Consider the following 18,839-nt stretch of genomic DNA (forward strand, 5'->3'; position numbering starts at 1 on the left):
CAGTAGACCTTATTCATTACTTCCCTTATAGCAAAAGGCAACACAAAACGAACAAGAACAAAAAACACACAGCTCTCAAACAGAAAATTAGCTAGATAAGTAAATTATTACACAAAACTTTAATCATTAGAATACTGTGGCTTTGAGTGGAAAAAAAAATATAAGCATAAATCTGATAACAGATGCACTTTTTTTTTTTTTTTTTAAAGATTTTATTTATTAATGAGAAAGATAGGAGAAAGAACCAGACATCATGCTGGTACATGTGCTCCAGAGATCGGGACCTCATGATTTAGAGTCCAGTGTGTTATCCATTGTGCCACTTCCTGGACCACATATGCAAGATATATTCAGTGGAAAAGAAAGTTGATGATGATCAGCATATTAGACATGATACACTAAAAAGACACGTACCTCTGATATATATAGAGAGAGAGAGAAAGAGAGAGAAAGAGAGGAAATAAGTGGTTTGATAGGATACACACAAGAATAGTAGTTATCTTTGAGGTGAATAGGCTGGGGGGTGAAACAGTAAATTTTTTTTTTGTTTTTGTATTTTATCCTCTTGTGCATTGTGCGTGTACACAACAGATTTTGGAGTTTTAAGATGTTAAGCTCAGACTTACGAGTACAACACAGTGTAGAGGGGTGATCACAAGAAGGGTCAGGAAGGAGCCTTAGGAAGTGAGGCCACAAGAGAAACCAACTATGGCTATAGATCTCGGTTTCCCAGCCTCCAGAATTGAGAAAATTTCTGTTTAAGTAGAAAAAAAAAAAAAAGTAACTTCGTAGAAAAAAACTTGTATTATGCTCATAGGTGCTGCTACAACAAATTCAGAATCTAGAACAAGGGATTTAATTATCAGTCTCTTTTTTCATATTTATTTATTTCCTTTTGTTGTCCTTGTTGTTTTATTGTTGTAGTTATTATTGTTGTTATTGATGTCATTGTTGGTTAGGACAGAGAGAAATGGAGAGAGGAGGGGAAGACAGAGAGCGACTCCCCTGCAGGTGGGGAGCCAGGGGCTTGAACCAGGATCCTTATGCTGGTCCTTGGCTTTGCGCCACGTGTGCTATATAAGTCTCCTTTATGTTTATTTGTTGTAGCTGCCAGGGTTTTTCAGAGAGGAAGATGAGAGAGAGAAAGAGAGAGAGAGAGAGAGAGAGAGAGAGAGAGAGAATATGAATCACAGTATGGAAACTTTTTCCAAAGAGGTAGAAGATGGGCTCAAATCTGGCTCATGTACATGGCAAAGAAGGTGCCCTATCCAGGTGAATTGTCTTGCCAGTCCCTAGTAATGGTCTTCAGAAATAAAATTTACTGTCTTCATACTCCTTATGAGGGATATATACTTGTCACTTTTTCAGTGTGAAAAACCCTCCCATACTTGTGAATTCTAGTTGAAAGAGCCTAAAGACAAGGTTCTGCTTCTTAAGGCGCTGAGCATGGGTGCACAGCAAAAATTTGCTCAACAGGATAAACATGATGCTTTGAGTTTTTGTTCTATCTTTTCATTTCACTTATTGAAGCATCTCTTTAGAAAATACACTAACGTAGGTACATGATTTTAAGAAAAGCCATTCACAAGTCTGAACTCTTTAAAAAAATCATTTTATTGATCCTTTACCATACAAAATTTATTCAAATTACACCCATTTGAAGTGGTAAGATCACAGCTAGAGAACAGGTTACCCTGTAACAAATCCATTTACAAAATCCATCATAAAAGCTTTTTAATTTTTTTTACATTATATTACATATTTTCTTTTCTTTTTCCTTTTTTTTTTTTTTTTTTTCCAACTAGCATACAACACAAAGCTAAACTGATTAGTAGTTTGCCTACTCCCAATTTGGGGAGGAATACTTCCTGTGGACAAAATTGTGTACCCAATAGGAAAAGAAATTCCCATATTCTGACAATTGCTACCCAACTGATCCTACAAGGCATCTTCCTTCAAGTCCCTCCTCTCATACTCACGAGTTGTCATGCACACACTGAGTTTATTACTTTCTTTTTCCTGAAAGCTAAAGCTTTAAATACTGCAATTTTATTTACAGATCTACACTTACAACAATAACAACAAAATAATGAAAACAAGAAACACACACACACACACAAAGAAAAACAACGAAAAACAAAATAACACTCTTAAAAAATTACAAACCAGCTAGAAAATATTCTGGCAGTGTTTACAAATTAATTGCTCTTTTTGTACAAAATTGCTATATAATGAAAATGTGAGAAGACTACATATCAACTTAAATAGAACAATTGCTATGCACAAATCTGTACATATAAACACACACCTAACACTGTTTGACAGCTCATGTGTTGCCCTTTATACATTTTATTTTCTAAGGCTCACGCAGTCATAATTCGCACACTTGTAACTTTTAGCTATTTCATGTGTGAGCTTTAATAGCAGCAACTTAAGGGTACCAGGAAACCTGCATACTTAGTACGTAAAGTAACACAAATACTGTAGTACTAACCCACTTTGTGTGCCAGATACTATGTCAAGAAAAAAAAAAAAACTAATGCAAACAGTACATTATGGACATCGAATTATAGTACACCAGTTAGGTCTATTCACTGGAAAAGAAAATTTTATGCATGAAAGAACTTTTAAGACTTGTTAGTATTCCTTTCATTTTTAAAACAATAAATATGGCATTATATTACAAAAAAGGTTTAACAAGAAACTCAACCAAACACACAACAACCTAGCCAGGTGAGCTCAGTCTTTAGACTTTGGAAAAAAAATCAGCTTTGTGCAGCTGGCAAAGAGAATGACACAAAGCTGGAAGCAGAGGCAGCTAACCAGATGAGATAAGTATGTGAAATGGGGAAAAGCTTGGCATAAACTAGGTTTCCCATACAGGAAAAAACCCCACAGTGCATTTCCAGTAGGCACTTAACACAAAGTCCCCCCTCCCTCCCCCACCCCAATGCTTCATTTTGAATCACACCAATATTTTTGTACCAAGTCCAGTGTGTGTGAGGGGAGGAGGCTGGGGATGGAGGCCGAAGAAAAAGGAAGATAGTCTGCACCTTTGTTTTTCTTCCCAAACATACAACCATGCATACCTACACAAATAGTTTAAAGTGCTGGTGTCACTTGTTTTGACCCCACCACCACTTTGCATATTGTGGAAACCTACCAAGAGTAAACTGGCTGGGGCTTTCGTGATTTTTAAGTTATTATTTTTATCCTAAGGGAGACTTTTTTTTTCAATTCAATGAAAGGCATGTGAATTGAGTGCCTACTATGTGAGGCACATAGCATTTCAATTTAACTGTCCCTTTTCAGGTTTGTTTAAAAAAAAATTTTTTTTTCTTTTTATGACTTCTTCACTCCCGCCATTCCTAGCATCCATGGAATGGATTTGAGGTACGGAAGGAATCACATTTCCTGCGGGAGATGGCCATGAGAAAAGCCACTTTGGACATCACTGGTAGGACTTATAGCTGACACGAAGCCTCCAACTTGGGGACACCATTTCTGAAGACACCCTGGCATTCTCTATTCACTTTCTATGTGCCGATTCCCCTTGATGCGATTTACTCCTTCACAGAGGAAGGGGAATGAGTTCCGGCTAGAACTGCTGCAGCTCCCTACACAGTGAGAGCTCCTGGTTCTCATACCACCTTGAGTAAAATGCCACTGACAGAACACCACTCACACAATGGGGATGTCTTTCTCCCTAGAGGCCTCTCCATCTGACCCCATCCTGAGAAGTGGTCTCCCTGAGTGAAATGTAAGAGAGCCCTTTCCCCAGTCACAGAGGCCCGGGAAACCCAAGGACGGAGGAGGGATCCGTAACCTGCTGCTCCTTGGAGTTGCTAAGTCATCTGACTGGGTTCTCCTTTCAAATGGGCCACCCATGTCAGTAAGCTCCCCCTCCTGGGAAAGGAAGCAAGATGGGGCCATGTTTCTTGTAGAGGCTGTTAAACCTTTGATCTCACAGGTTTACATTGCTCTGATCAGTAGAGGTTCTTTCCCTCTGCTTAAATAATCTAGCAAAAACTGCTTATAAAGTAAACAAATTGAAATGGTGATGAGTACCACAGGAATGCTTAAATGGCAGCTTAAAAAAAAACAACCTAAAACAATTCATAATTCCTAAGTAGGCATTTGCTACAAATCAACCTGAAACGTACAAATACATCAGGAGGCAGGGGAGTGGAAGTGGTTTCTGGAGACAGGAAAATCCACAATAGCTCAGAGTGGCAGAACTCTACTATTCCTCTGTATTTGCAACAAGTAATTGATATCAGATTCTTTATCAAAAAGGCTGCGGAGAGAGGTTCTCTGGACCTCCTAGTGGGACACACAGTCCATAGCTTAAACTGAATTATGACAATCATTTAAATATTCCTAGGAAGAGCTGAAGAAATCCATTTCATACTTTTGCATGACTTCAAGTTTACAGTTCCTGCAGTTCCATTCCATATTAGCAGACCCCAAAGACATGCATTCTGTGGAGAAGGCACGGCTTGAAATGCTATTAAGGAAGATTGCTGTTTTCGAGTGGGCCAGGTGGCCAGACCCACCCCAGTCTACAGCCCATCTGTCAGGCACAGCAAACCAATCTGGGAGGGAAGGGAAGGTTATGGTGAGAGACACCTGATTGCACATTTTCTCACTTGCTGACTCATCCAGGAGATTTTGGAGCCTGGGGCAAAGCAAGGCTTTCCCAAGGGAACCTGCAACTGTGCGTTTAGACCAAAAAAGGGAAAAAAAATTTTTTTAAAAATTCATTAAAATGTCAGCTTTGTTCTGAAGTTTGTAGCTTACTTCACGATACTATCTTGGAGGAAGAAGGTAGGAAGGGACAACACTGCATGACAGATGTTCTGGTTCGATGATAAAAAAATATTGGTTTATAAGGGGAGTTCACACAAAGCAAAATCAACTACACATAAAGTCTTCCACCAGTGGGAGCTTTTCCAAATCATAAGCATCAAAGAGATCGCTGATGCCTTCTTCCTCCCCAAGGCTTAGGAGATAGTCTTCTTGGAGCAGGGGAGGCAGTAAGTTCACAAATGGTCCTTCAAGGTTGGAAGGAATTTGGTCCTCAGTCTGCTGTAAAAGGTTGGTAGGGGAGGCCAAAGGAGAAAGGTTTGCCATAGAAATTGAGCAATCACTATGTCCTGAGTTGGTTGAAGCCAAGTCTGAAACGAAACATTTGGTGGGAACAACAATAAAAAGGATCCAATTAGTTTTTTTTTAATTTTTTTTTTTTACAAAAACATATATGTTGCTACTATAAAATGCACACACCTTCTACTATCAACAATTAGACTGTGATACAGATCACATCTTTCACTAGCAGACTCCTGTCTTTGCTTGCTTTATCTAAGCCACTCACTCATCTTCTTTAAGATACCCACAGTGAACAAACAATACATATAGCTTGAAGATCAGAGATTAACAAGTTCAAAAACTTCTCTTTCTTTTACCAGTCACTGTCTAAAAGAAAAGAAACCAGAAAACATCCACACTGAATAGGTGGATTGCTAGTAGACAGTCATCAGTGTTACTCCATTTTGAACAACCACCTTACTAAAGGTGCTCTTAAACATGTAAAAGATATTTATTTTGAGGCGTCGGGTGGCACACCTGATAGACCATGTTACCACCAGTGAGGACTTGGGTTCATGATCCTGTTCCCCAATTTCAGGAGGGGGAAGCTCCATGAATGGTGGAACAGTGCTGCAGGTGTCTCTCCTTCCCTATGTCTCGTCCTCTATCAAAAAAAGAAAAATAAAGGCTGCTGGGAGTGGTAGTGGAGCTGTGCAAATACTGAGTCCTTGTGCTAATCCTTGCGGCAACAAATAAACACACACACACACACACATATATATTTCTAGGATAAAAAAAATTCTCATTTACCACTCAAAATGCTATTTTTTCCCCCTTCAGTATTAAATCATTCCTATTCTTGCTGCCATGTTGGTAGATAGTAGAGAAAAAATTGATAAGGCAGCAAAGAGATTCCTTTGAAACTGCCTCTCCTCTTCCTAGTTTCCCACCCCCCCCCCCCGTTCTTTCTTCCTTCCTTCTCTCTTTTCTTCATTTCCCTCTATAATGATCTCTGCAGCATCATTGAAAGGTGTGTGGCCAAGTGTAGTTGATGATTCACCCAGACAGCTCACAGCTTCACTCCTCACTTCAGCTGGTTTTCCAAAACACTAAGAAAAATGGTTCCCGCTGACAGCAAAAGGCTGAAGGGGCTCTATTACTGTGTGAAGAAGTCATCTGCCCCATCATTATTTTATTCAGTAAACTTACCAGAATGCCTCTGAAAAAAAAAATTACCGTAATAAGTTTTTCTTTCTTGCCTAGACTTGTGTTTCTAAAACAGTATCCTTCTAGTCACCTTTATTTTTATCATGCTTTCCAAATGACAAAGTTTATTTATTTATTTATATATATATTTTTTACCTTTGGAAGTGGGTTTAGGGGTATTCCCATTGTGGTCTTGGGTGTTTGTTTTCATTGGACTGTGTGTTTCAGTTTCTTCTGGACACAAATAAACCTCAATGGGTCCTTGGGTACTTGCCAAATGAATTTGTAGGCTCTATGAACAGAAATGAGACAATTGAGCCAACTTTTTTTTTTTTTTTTTTTACAAATGGAGACTATAGTAATTTTCCTTTAAGAATGGGAAGATACTAAATCTCATTGTTTACTGCTCTGTCATCAGCATTCTATCTATTCTATCTCATTATACCCATCTTCTAGGGTAATAGATGGTAAGCTACAACCTGAGGACCTTCCCTACCCAGTTCATTGGCTTTATAAAGTTTTTTTTTTTTGTGTGTGTGTGTGTGTGTGTGGGGGGGGGGGTGTCAGGCAGTGGCGTACCTGGGTTCAAGCCCTTGGCCCTCACCTGCAGGGGGGAAGCTTCATGAGTGGTAAAGCAGAGCTGTATATGTCTCTCTTCCTCTCTATCTCTACCTCCCCTCTCAATTTTTCTCTCTATCCAAAAAAAATAAAAAATAAAAATGTTTAAAAATTACAGTTTTTCCCCCTGATATACTGAAAAAAAATAGTGATTTATAAGATTATGAGTTAATAGAGATTCTGATGCCTGAGGCTCTGAGGTCCCAGGTTCAATCTCCCACACCACCAGAAGCCAGAGCTGAGCAGTGTTCTGGTAAAAATAAAAAATAAAGGGCTGGGCGGTAGTGCAGCGGGTTAAGCACACATGGCACAAAGGGCAAGGACTGATGCAAGGACCGTGGTTCGAGCCCCCCACCTATAGGGGGGTTGCTTTGCAAGTGGTGAAGCAGGTCTGCAGGTGTTGATCTTTCTCTCCTCCTCTTTCGATTTCTTTGTCCTATCTAACAATGACAACAACAGCTATAAAAACAATAACAATAACAACCACATCAAGGGCAACAGAATGGGAAAAATAGCCTCCAGGAGCAGTGGATTCATAGTGCTGGCACCGAGCCCCAGAGATAACCCTGAAGGCAAAAGGAAAAGAGAAAAAAAGAAGAAAAAAGAAAAAAAGAAAATAAATAAAAGCACAGCTTAAATATATACATATGTTAATAGGAGTATATTTTAACAACATTCCTAACAGCAGAAATCTGTATCCCTACCACCCCCTCCCCTCCACCAGCCCCCACGGTAGACCTAAGAATCCATCCATCTCCCAGTTTTACTTTGGTGCAGTACTCCGAATCCAGTTCTAGCTCTGCTTTGTGCTTCACTTTCTTCTTTTTCAACTTCTATGAGTGGGGACCATCCCATATTCATTCTTTTCTGTCTGGCTTATCTCACTTAACATGATTCCTTTAAGCTCCATCCAAATCCCAAACAGGGTGAAGGTGAATTCACCATTTTTAGTAGTTGAGTAGTATTCTATTGTGTGTGTGTGTGCATATATATTTAGTCACCATTTTCTTACCTCTATTGGGTCAGGCACTTCAAGTCTTGTTTCTGGAGGGGCTTTCACAACTATAACAGTTTGGTCTTTAAGGCCACTAATTTTTCGAATATCTTGATATGTTACATAAGCTAACGTATGAGTGTTAAGGAAATCTTCCATCTAGTTGCAGCTATAAATAACCATTATGAAGATAACAAAAAAAGATACATGGAAATACGTTAAAAATATTTTATAACTTTAAATATCTATTCAGGCATTTAAATATCTTGGATCCACATGAACTTTTTTAATAGCCTAGAACACACACACAAAATGTACAGCTGATAGCCTAAACACACACAAAAAATGTACAGCTTTCTCTCACTTGTTTCTAAAATGCTGATGGCTATTTAGGTCATTAAAATGATGACAGAAACAGAATAGTTATAAGAAACAAAGGAAAACTAGAACCCAATTTGGTCAGGGATTTTTCTTGGTCAGCAAGGTTTCTTCTGGAGCACAGGTATTGCATGAAGCCCAATAAAATATTCTATTCTGTTCTATAAATTAAATGATGGCAAATTCCAATTTACAAGAAACAAATCAAGCTCTATTAATTACATTTTCTTAAAATTCCTGATTTCTACCTGCTATTTGATTATAAGTGTTAGCAGTTACCCAACTCAGTGAACTAGCAGCAAACAGGTATATTAGTAGTAGGACTCAGAATATTGCACAGGCATTATTAATTTTAATTCTACCACTATCTTAGTGCTCACAAGGAGAAAAGTAGCTGCCCAATTTTTTGTGACTTGAATTTTTTTTTTTTTTTGAGAAACACTGATTTAGGAAAAGGTAGTACTATAATATTTTAATACTTTGATACTTACTTCTAGGAACATAATTCTTTTAAATGTACTGGCAGTCAAACCCAAGAGGCTATCATGAAAGGAGATAATTATTGTATGATAATTGTATTTATGCAACCTTGTCTAGAGAGAGAAAATTTTACTGGCACTCAAAAGATGGGCCACATGGTTTTCTTTTATAAGGGCCATGGAGTAACATAATTGACATACAATATCTCTGGTCAGTTGGTTTAAAAATATTAATCCACAGGGCTGGGAAAATAGCATAATGGTCATGCAAAAAGGCTTTCATGCCTGAAGCACCAAAGGTCCCACGATCAATCCTCAGCACCATCATAAGCCAGAGCTGAGCAGTGCTCTCACAAAATAAACAAACAGGGGCCAGGTGGTGGCGCACCTGGTTGAGCGCACATGTTACAGTGTGCAAAGACCCAGGTTCAAGCCCCCGGTCCCCACCCGCAGGGAGAAAGCTGCACAGGTGGTGAAATAGTGCTGCAGGTGTCTCTCTGTCTCTCTTTCTCTCTATCACCCCCTTTCAATTTCTGACTGTCTCTATCCAACAAATAAATGAAGATAAAAAATTTAAAAAAGGAATAAAATAAATAAATGTTAAAATATTAATCCACACAAAAAAAGTCTAAGATAAAGTAGTGAATAACAACTCAATGAAGGCATTTTTTCAGGGAACAGAGCCAACCTAGTATGCTTAATACAGAAATAGGGTTTAGAGAAAGATTTGAGGAAACAAATTCCTTTTAAATAGTAGCTTTCTTTTTTTTTTAATATTTATTTTATTTATTTATTCCCTTTTGTTGCCCTTGTTGTTTTATTGTTGTAGTTATTATTGTTGTTGTCGTTGTTGGATAGGACAGAGAGAAATGGGGAGAGGAGGGGAAGACAGAGAGGGGGAGAGAAAGATAAGACACCTGCAGACCTGCTTCACCGCCTGTGAAGCGACTCCCCTGCAGGTGGGGAGCCGGGGTTCGAACCGGGATCCTTATGCCAGTCCTTGTGCTTTGCGCCACCTGCGCTTAACCCGCTGCGCTACAGCCCGACTCCCTCAAATAGTAGCTTTCTATTTAGAAACCTAAGGAAGCTATGAACCCACTGTCCAGAGAAAAAGCACATCCACCTCAAATCTGAATATATATTGAGAAACATTTATGTCAAGTATGTCTGTTTAAGTTTCAACAGTTAAGACAATAGCTGAGTTAGAATGACACTTATTGAGATGGCTCATGCAGGCTTCTGGGCTGTTGGTCACCATTTAATACCTCCAGGTAGCCAACTGGTTGGTGCATTTGTAGAAAACTTGGTAGTCCTGAATTTTTACTAAGAATGCTGGAAAAACAACAACAACAACAAAAACCTGATAACTAGGTACTTAGCCCACAGCTTACTGTCAAAAAGTGACATGACAAGAACTCATTAAATGAAAAAAAACAACAACAAACAAACAAAAAAAATAATTACTCAACAAGCTGCAGGAAGGAAAATTTCAACACATTTGTGAACAAGCTGTACCAAATTGGGAACTGAATGGTGAATTGAAATGAGTTGTGCAAACATATTCTCTAATTTTACAAACTTAAAAGTGTTTCCACTGTGGCTCCCTTCTGAATTTGCTTCTTGGGTTAGCAGCACCCTGCAAAGACGCTTTCATTTTGTTCCACAAAGGCTCCAGAGAAAGCTAGTGTAGGTGACAAGGATATAAGCTACATGTTCCAGAAAGCTGACAATCATGTGTAACTACCACATTGCCTCCTCAATGGGGTTCCCACCTAAACAATGATGGAAACAGTCAAACTAGAGCTATTTTTGTTCCTCTACCCATAAGCCCACTCTGGCCACTATAGGGGGTTCAAATCATTAAACCTCTTCTCCATCTCACTAATCATCAGCTGACAAGGCTAATCCTTTAGTTTATAAGAAATGAACAATTATCTAGAAATATCTATATGTTGGTGGTTTAGTAGTATTTTGCAAAATTTTATATTCTAAATTGTATAGAAAGATTTTTCTATACTCCTTTGAACATTTTAACTATAGCTCCATCAGATAGATACCTCCAATAAATTGCAATTGTTCTAATATCTGTCGAAAAGAAAATAGAATGTGAGAACCCCAACAGTAACAATTAACAAACACCCACCAGAAATCTGGAAGTCAAAGGCAAATGTGTTGAATATTATCATTAATATTAATATCAGCACCTTAAGTAACTTATAATAGTGTTGCTTTAAAATGAGTACATCATTAAGTCCCAAACACACATGGAAAAAATGCTTTTAAAAAACAGTTACCACCTGACTATCAAAAATAGATATGGTAGGATTTCGTTAGGTGACTACTCTTACATAGTGACTTCTAAGACAAAAGTGAATTTACACACACACACACACACACACACACACACACACACACACACACACACACACACACGTGTAAAACTCTACCATGGTAGAATAGGCAAGTATTAGATCGTGAACTCTGGAAATAGTCTGGGAAATACTGACTCCCAGTAAACATGTTGCATAAAGGATATCTTTGATTCTCTGAATCCTCGGTTAACAGTTTGAGGTCCAGGGTGCAGCTTTGGATCAATTCATCTAACTTCTTTTCTTCCTGACTGAGCTCAGTCACTTCTTTTGACAGGCCTTGACACTGGGCAAGCATGCCCCCATCCTCAGATAGGCTGCAGCCCCTAGAAACCCAAACACAAGCTCTTTAATGGCTACTCATGAGAGGTTAAGGGGCAAGGTTGAAGAGAGAGCAGATAAATCAATCCTGGGGTAAATGTCCTCTCTAGATAGAAGTGGTCACATTGCTTGGTAGTTGGGTATTAAAACCAGGATTTTAACACACACACACACACACACACACACACACACACACACGGACAGAGAAAACTGAGAAGGGAAGGGGCAAGGAAGAAAGGGAGAGAGAAAGAGAGACAATTGCAGCACTGTTTCACCACTTGTAAAGCTTTCTGCAGGTGGGGACTAGGGGCTGGAACACATGGTAACGTGTGTTCACCAGGGTATGCCATGCCCAGCCACTTAGACAATTTTTTTTCATTTATGCAGCTCTTCATCTTTCACATTAAATTAATTAATTGGAAAAACACTATTTTCAGGTTTCTTTCCCTCAGCTGAGGCCTGTTTCTTCAGAAGACTCAAATGTAAAGGGCAAGAGGAAGAAGCTCTTTCTTGCCATATAACTCCCAGGGTGGAAGAAAGGAAGGAAGGACGGGAGGAAGGAAGGAAAGAAGGAAGGGAGGGAGGGAGGAAAGAAAGAAAGAAGGAAGGAAGGAAAGAAGGGGGGGGCAGCAGGAGGGCAGCAGGTTAAGAATACATGGTGCTAAGCCCAAGGACCAGTGTAAGGATACGGGTTTGAGTCCCCAGCTCCCTGCCTGCAGAGGAGTTGCATCACGGACGGTGAAACAGGTCTGCAGGTGTCTATCTTTCTCTCTGTCTTCCCCTCCTGTCTTGATTTCTCTGTCCTATCCAACAACAACAGCTATAACAACAACAAGGGCAACAAAATGGGAAAAATGGCTTCCAGGAGCAGTGGATTCATAGTGCAGGCACCAGAGCCCCAGTGATAACCCTGGAGGCAAAGATGGGGGGGAAGGAAGGAGGGACAAAAAAGACAGGAAGAAAGGGGGCAGGGAGAGTGGATACAGAAAGACATACAGGGCCTGGGAGATAACATAATGGTTATGCAAAGAGACACTTATGCCTGCGGCCTTGAAGTCCCAGATTCAATCCCATACCACCATAAGTCAGAGCCGAGCAGTGCTCTCGTAAAAAACAAACAAATAGTCAAAAGAAAGATGGAATGGTTCAATATTAAAAGAAAAGTTACCTAAAATAACAGGTAAGGGGTTTATAAGAAGAAAAAGAAAAAAGGAAGACAGAGAAACAGACATATATTATGTTCAAGAAAAACATCAATACTTAAGAGGCCAAAATGAATATGCAAATCACCTCAAATTTCCCCCAAATTACTTGTTTACCTTATAAAATTTGAGGTATTTTTTTCAGTCACCTCATAAGATTTATTCCTCCCGGAATGTTTTTTAATGGTCCTTTCTAAAATACTGACTGCTTAGGTCCTCGTAACTCACAAATGGCATTATCAAACATTTAGTCATAAATGACATTTTTATACATGTGGGTGTAACCGGTGACAAATGTCAGCATCCCTGCTTTACAGAATAGGCAAATATTTAAGTTTTGCCTTGATTTACACAGTAAGTGAGTTAATCTGCCAGTGTAATGATGGGGGAAGTACTTGGCTGCTGAGTTCTGATCATATACATAAAGAGGTGTCAGTACACAGCCATACTTTAGTTTCCAAATCCCTACAGAGACAAGCCAAAGACACCTCTAACATTTATTAGATAACATATGTAAGCACACATTTAGTTATCAAGGTTGGACAAGGAGAGAGAGACTCAAAACAGTCAGAATGGATCCCAGCAGAGTCAGAGAATGGGAGGCTGAGACCTCTACTCACATCCACTGCACGTTGTTCTTAGACTTCTTCTTAATGAGGTGGATGCCTTCCAGTACATTGGTGATGTCATAGATTCTTCTCTTTTGTACTTTCAGCACCTCTGCTGCCTTGTTCAAATCCAAGACTCCATCAGGCGACTGGCTCAGTAGCTGAATGAACTTCTTGGTGAGCAGACCAAGTGATGTATCATACCGTGTTTTTTCTGAGGGAGATTTGGGAGCTTAAAGAAAAACAAAAACCAAGCGGGTCGGGAATAGGGGGGAAAGGGAAAGAAATGAAGGGTTTCTCTGCAGTTAAGCAAGCCCTTTTTCCCTCTGCAGCCCAAGTACTGGAAGCAAAGCTGTTTTTGTTGTTTTGTTTGTTTTCTTTTTAAGTTATAGGAAGCTCTGAAACTGTTTTCTTAGGAAAAAAAAAAAAAACAGGGCAGTAAAAATTCTTGTTTGATTATTTTACTGTGAATTACTATAGCTTCTACTTTGGCTTACCCACTCCCTGGATCTAGTGATGTATCCCACATGTAGTAGGTGCTCAAAAATATCTCTTGAATGAATGAAAAAGTGTTGGAGTCTCATGGGAACAGCACGTATGGAAGCTAGATTGATGGGGCCAGGTTTGAATTCCTCCAACATTTCTTGGCAGAGACTCAGAAAGACCCATCTAAACAGAGCTTTCAGGTTCAGTGACCTTGTATGTATAAAACTTATTCATTTTGTTCATTAGGTTTTCAAGTAATACTTTATTTGGAAAAACCTTTTAATTGAATCTCCCAATGCTATTTGAATGATAATGCCTTTATTTAATATTATATCTATTGTCTTAGACGTACACAAGTAAAGGACTCAATTGAGCATTACAATTTCTGGAATGGCCAAAGAGCAAACTATGGGCAAGAAGAGTACAAAGACTGTTAGAATTTCTTAGTCATAGAAGGAGAAAGAAGCAGAACATTACTGTGCCACCTCCTGGGATGCAACTATTTGGTTCTTTTCATTCTTTCCCAACAGGAGTAGTGATCACATTTGAGGAAAAGGGAAACAAGCTGCAAGCAATTGTTCTCAGTTCTCGTTCTCTCTCAATCAACTTTTCCAGAAAAAGAGGACAGAGACACAGAGGGAGAAAGGGAAAAACACCATCCTTGGTGTGGTGGGGCCAGGATCTAACTTGGGTTGTGCACATGACCAGAACGGGTATCTATCTTCCCAAGTAAGCTAACTCACCGCTCCCCAACCAGCTGTTATTTTACCACATTATTAGCTAGAGATTTAGACTTTAACTGATATCACAACTTGGGCACAGCTCATTTACATTCAGTTAGCCTTAATCTCCCAAGTACTGTCCATTAAGAGAAAAGTTAAAATTAAATAGAACGGTGCCAGGGTACTTGTATTTTGGGTTGAATGTGAAATACATGTATTTGTTGTTTATTTTGTGGAGCTGGTGCTACATGCATGTGTGATTTTACTGCTCCTGCAGTATTTTTTATTCAGCTACAGAGAGAGAGAGAGAAAGAGAGAGAGAGAACACCACAGCACTGGAGCTTCCTCTGGTATGACAATGCCATGTGGTGCCAGGCCCTACAGTCATCCTGCCCTGTGAGTTATCTCTCTCATCATGTACATATTTAAAGAGGCCTCTCTTAAGTCAGAATGAGGTAATATATCAACTGTAAGTCTCCCCTGGGTGTTTCGTGTGTGTGTGTGTGTGTGTGTGTGTGTGTGTTTCCAATTTTGTCTTTATTTGTTGAACAGGAACAGAAAGAAATAAAAAAGAACAAAATATGCCCAAATGATTCACACCTTGGCATACTTTCAGCCACCAGCTCTGCAAGTTGGGAAGCACACACCCAAGAGAATAAAGAGATGAAAGAACCCTTACTTTTTGGACTATCTGGACTTCGTAGTGCAGCTCTTCCTTTGCCCTTGGGGGTTTTTAAACCATCTGAGAGGTACTGATGACCGCTTTCTCCTAGTTCCAGCCTTCGCTTTGCCTGTAATAAGAAAGCACATTTTGCTTGTCACCAGTCAGATGCACAAGGGGTGAGGCTGCATGTGATCTAGTCCCTGCCTTGTGCCCTGAGTTACTGCCACTGCTTGCCACCTGTGCCTCACTTTCCTTAGGACACAGTCATTCCCTACAGCCAGCATTTGGGTTATGGGGCTGGGCACTCATGCAAACTCTTTTTACTGTCATCATTGTCTATGCTCAAGATGGACAAATCCATAGATTCCTCAGGATAATGCATCAGGAGTCACTCTGTTCATTCATTGACTGACTCAGCGTATGTACCATGTATGGGACTAGATGCTAAAAATACTCCTTTCCTGTGTTCCCCAAATATTCCATGTTTATTTATAACGGCTACTGGACACAAGAGCTATTTTACTTATCAGTTTCTCATTTCCTTTAAGTCAATGATGACTTTCCATTTATATCTGTACCTATTCCCAGTACTTGGCACAGGGCCTGGGCTTCTTTCTGTAGGTATTCAGTCACACTCTCTTTCACTGAAAGAGTGATGGGTAGTAATACAATTAGTCAAAAACTGCAAGTGGTCATTCTCAGAATAAAAGCAGCCTGGTTATTCACTGAACACCTATGCACACAAGTGACCCAAGCTTGTGGCCCATCTTTCCTCCTTGTCCAGGGACTGGGTTTGAGGGAGGGCACATGATCAAACTGAGAAAGGGTTTGCTAAGAATTTTTTTCCCTGTAAATATTGTCAAGAAGGGGACATGCTTTCTTAGTGAGGTTGGTAAGCTGGTAGCCAGAAGCTGCCTGAAAATGAAGACTTCACTATGGGAAACAGAATGTAGAATAGAAAAGGGTCAGAGGCCACCATTTAAAACTGTGCAGCAGTGGTATGGGAGCTTCACAGTAGGTAAAGTGGGAGGTCTTGAGTTCAGTCCTGGGTCCTACAAATGCCAGACTGATGCTCTGGTTCTCTCTCTTTTTTAAATGCTTATTTATTTTCCCTTTTGTTGCCCGTTTTTTATTGTTGTTGTAGTTATTATTGTTGTTGTTATTGATGTCGTTGTTAGGATAGAGAGAAATGGAGATAGGAGGGGAAGACAGAGAGGGGGAAAGAAAGGCAGACACCTGCAGACCTGCTTCACCACCTGTGAAGCAACTCCTCTGCAGGTGGGGACCCAGGGGCTCGAACCGGGATCCTTACTCTGGTCCTTGCACTTCGCGCCACCTGAGCTTAACCCGCTTAACCCATTGCACTACCATCTGACTCCCTCTCTCTCTTTAACCAGAGCACTGCTCAGCTCTGGCTTATGGTGGTGTGGGGGACTGAACATGGGACTTTGGAGCTCCAGGCATGAGAGTCTCTTTGCATAACCATTATGCTATCTACCCCGACTCACTCACTCACTCACTCACTTCTCCTTAATTACTTGTACAAAGTAAAACAAAAACAACCCCCCCAAATTAAAAAAAAATCTTAATTTTTATATTTACTTATTAGAGAGAAAGCAAAAGAGAGCCAGCCTAGAGCACTAATCAGCTCTGGCTTTTGGTGGTGCTGAGAGTTGAACCTGGGATCTCAGAGCCTCAGGCATAAAAATATTTTCCATAACCATTATGCTATCTTCCCAGCCTTATATAAACAAATTTTAAAATAAACAAACAAAAAACTGTGGGTCAGCTTATGTCTTAAAAACAAAAAACTGAGGGTTGGGCAGCAGCAGCGGGTTAAGTGCACATGGCGTAAAGCCCAAGGACTGGCGCAAGGATCCCAGTTCGAGCCCACCAGCACCCACCTGCAGTGGGGGGGGAGGTCACCTCAGAATGTTTCTCTCCTCCTGTCTCGATTTCTCTGTCCTATCCGACAACAACATCAGTGACAACAACAACAACAACAAGAGCAACAAAATGGGAAAAAATGGCCTCTAGGAGCAGTGGATTCATAGTGCAGGCACTGAGCCCCAGCAATACCCTGGAGGCAAAGTTTGTTGCAAGTGACAGCCTACAGAACTCATTGAGTCAAGGTGGGTGTTGGTGCAACTTGGAGTTAGCAAGTCTTGTTAAAGAGTGGCAAAGAATGTAGTCACTTTTTGTGGCCTAAAGGAAATCATTACTAAGAAATTATTGATGAGCTCAAGGCAGGCAAAATTCCAAAACCTGGGTCAAGGAGTGGACAATTTTCCTGTGAGTCAGCTGGGGGGGTGGGGGTCTTACTTCTCTGACAGAACCACCCAAAGGATCTGGCTTTGGTGTACAAGCAGGCCTCTAATTTATATTCAACTGTAAATATGTTGCTGAAATAAAGTATGAGTTATCTGTCAAAAAAAAAAAAAAAAAAGGAAATCAATACTGAGGCACAAGCTTTATTTGTGACTGGCTTACCTAAAAGAGAAGGGAATAGCTGTGCTGTATTATTTTTTTTTCTTCTGTAGAAAGCAATCTAAGAAGACGCAAAGCTGTGTTCCAGCCCATTCTGAAGAGCACAGAAAGTGGGAAAAAAAGCCTGGGACCTGGAACTGTTGAGCCCCAAAAAAGTTCTCACAGAAGTAGTCTGGGGTGCATGCTAGTTTTGTCTCTCAATTCCAGGCTATTGCTTCAAATTTCTTAGAGACAAAAGTCTATGGAAGCAGTGAATTGCAGGTTAGGGAAATTCTGAGAGGCATAATGTCAAGAAACTGAAGCCTAACTTCAAAGATCAGGACTAGTCAGGATGTGTGACTGGTTAGCAAGCATCAAAACACAGAACTGACCAACTCTAAATACTAGATAGAAAACCTACTGTATTTTATTTTACATTTAGAGAGAAAGCATTGAGTGGGGAGAAGGAGAGACAGAGAGGGCAGAACATTATTTTATTTGCTGTCAGGGATCAAGCCCAGAGCTTCATGCATGCAAAACATGCATTCTAGGGCCAGTAAAATAACTTACTTCAATAGTGTACAGCTCTGCCATGTGCACTACCCAGGTTTGAGCCCAGCTCCCACCAAACTGAAGGAAGCTACAGTACTATGATCTCTTTCTACCCGTCTCTAGCTTAAAAAAAAAAAAAGTACTCTACTGCTGAGCTGTCTATCCTATTCAGGAAAATCTACTTAATTTTAAAGAACTTGATTCTTCTACTGTCAGAGAATCTCTGTTTAGAAAAACAAAGGCCTATGTAACTTTGTCCTCTATGGAAATCAGTTGCTAAGCTTATAAATTCATGCACATATACTCCACCACATAAGACAAGCAGTCCCAGGAAATTCTTCCTAAGGATAGACATTGGGGTGGCCACACTGACTTCACAAATAAGTCACTCGTACCCAATCATGTCTCCAAGTGCCTACTGTTCCTATTGAGAAGAACATGATGAGGGTGGTAGTGGTAGTGATGTGACATTCCCTGTCGTAAATGGATGTTTCTGTTGGGCTGTCCTGTTATTATTCCTCCATTGTCTAGTGACTGGGGAGTAAATTGGACTTGAAAGGATCATACAGTTCTTGTAGGTCTTAGATTGAAAGGCGACTTCAATAGCTGGACACTCTTTTGGGAAAGGACCAATAATTTTGATATAGAATGGAACAGTCTTAGTTTACTATTTACCTTAGCAAATT

At 40.0% G+C, this 18,839-nt stretch overlaps 1 protein-coding gene across 4 annotated transcripts in view; it reads right to left on the reverse strand.

The window, feature by feature from the left end:
- Positions 1–1,596: 1,596 nt before the first annotated feature.
- The window catches only part of E2F3 (E2F transcription factor 3), a 101,228-nt gene continuing 83,985 nt past the window's right edge, over positions 1,597–18,839 (reverse strand). For 2 of the 4 annotated variants that reach the window (XM_016189119.2, XM_060189303.1), the window contains exons 2-7: positions 15,151–15,262; positions 13,276–13,477; positions 11,300–11,458; positions 7,925–8,039; positions 6,451–6,586; positions 1,597–5,177 (exon numbers count right to left, since the gene is read on the reverse strand). In XM_016189119.2, the coding sequence (XP_016044605.2) occupies positions 4,915–5,177; positions 6,451–6,586; positions 7,925–8,039; positions 11,300–11,458; positions 13,276–13,477; positions 15,151–15,262 (987 nt within the window). In that variant the 3' untranslated portion in view covers positions 1,597–4,914. Of the gene's footprint in view, positions 5,178–6,450; positions 6,587–7,924; positions 8,040–11,299; positions 11,459–13,275; positions 13,496–15,150; positions 15,263–18,839 lie in introns of all 4 variants that reach the window. The other 2 variants (XM_007525155.3, XM_060189302.1) reach the window with 1 other exon arrangement.

This window comes from Erinaceus europaeus, chromosome 4 (assembly GCF_950295315.1).
Source record: "Erinaceus europaeus chromosome 4, mEriEur2.1, whole genome shotgun sequence".
NCBI lineage: Eukaryota > Metazoa > Chordata > Mammalia > Eulipotyphla > Erinaceidae > Erinaceus > Erinaceus europaeus.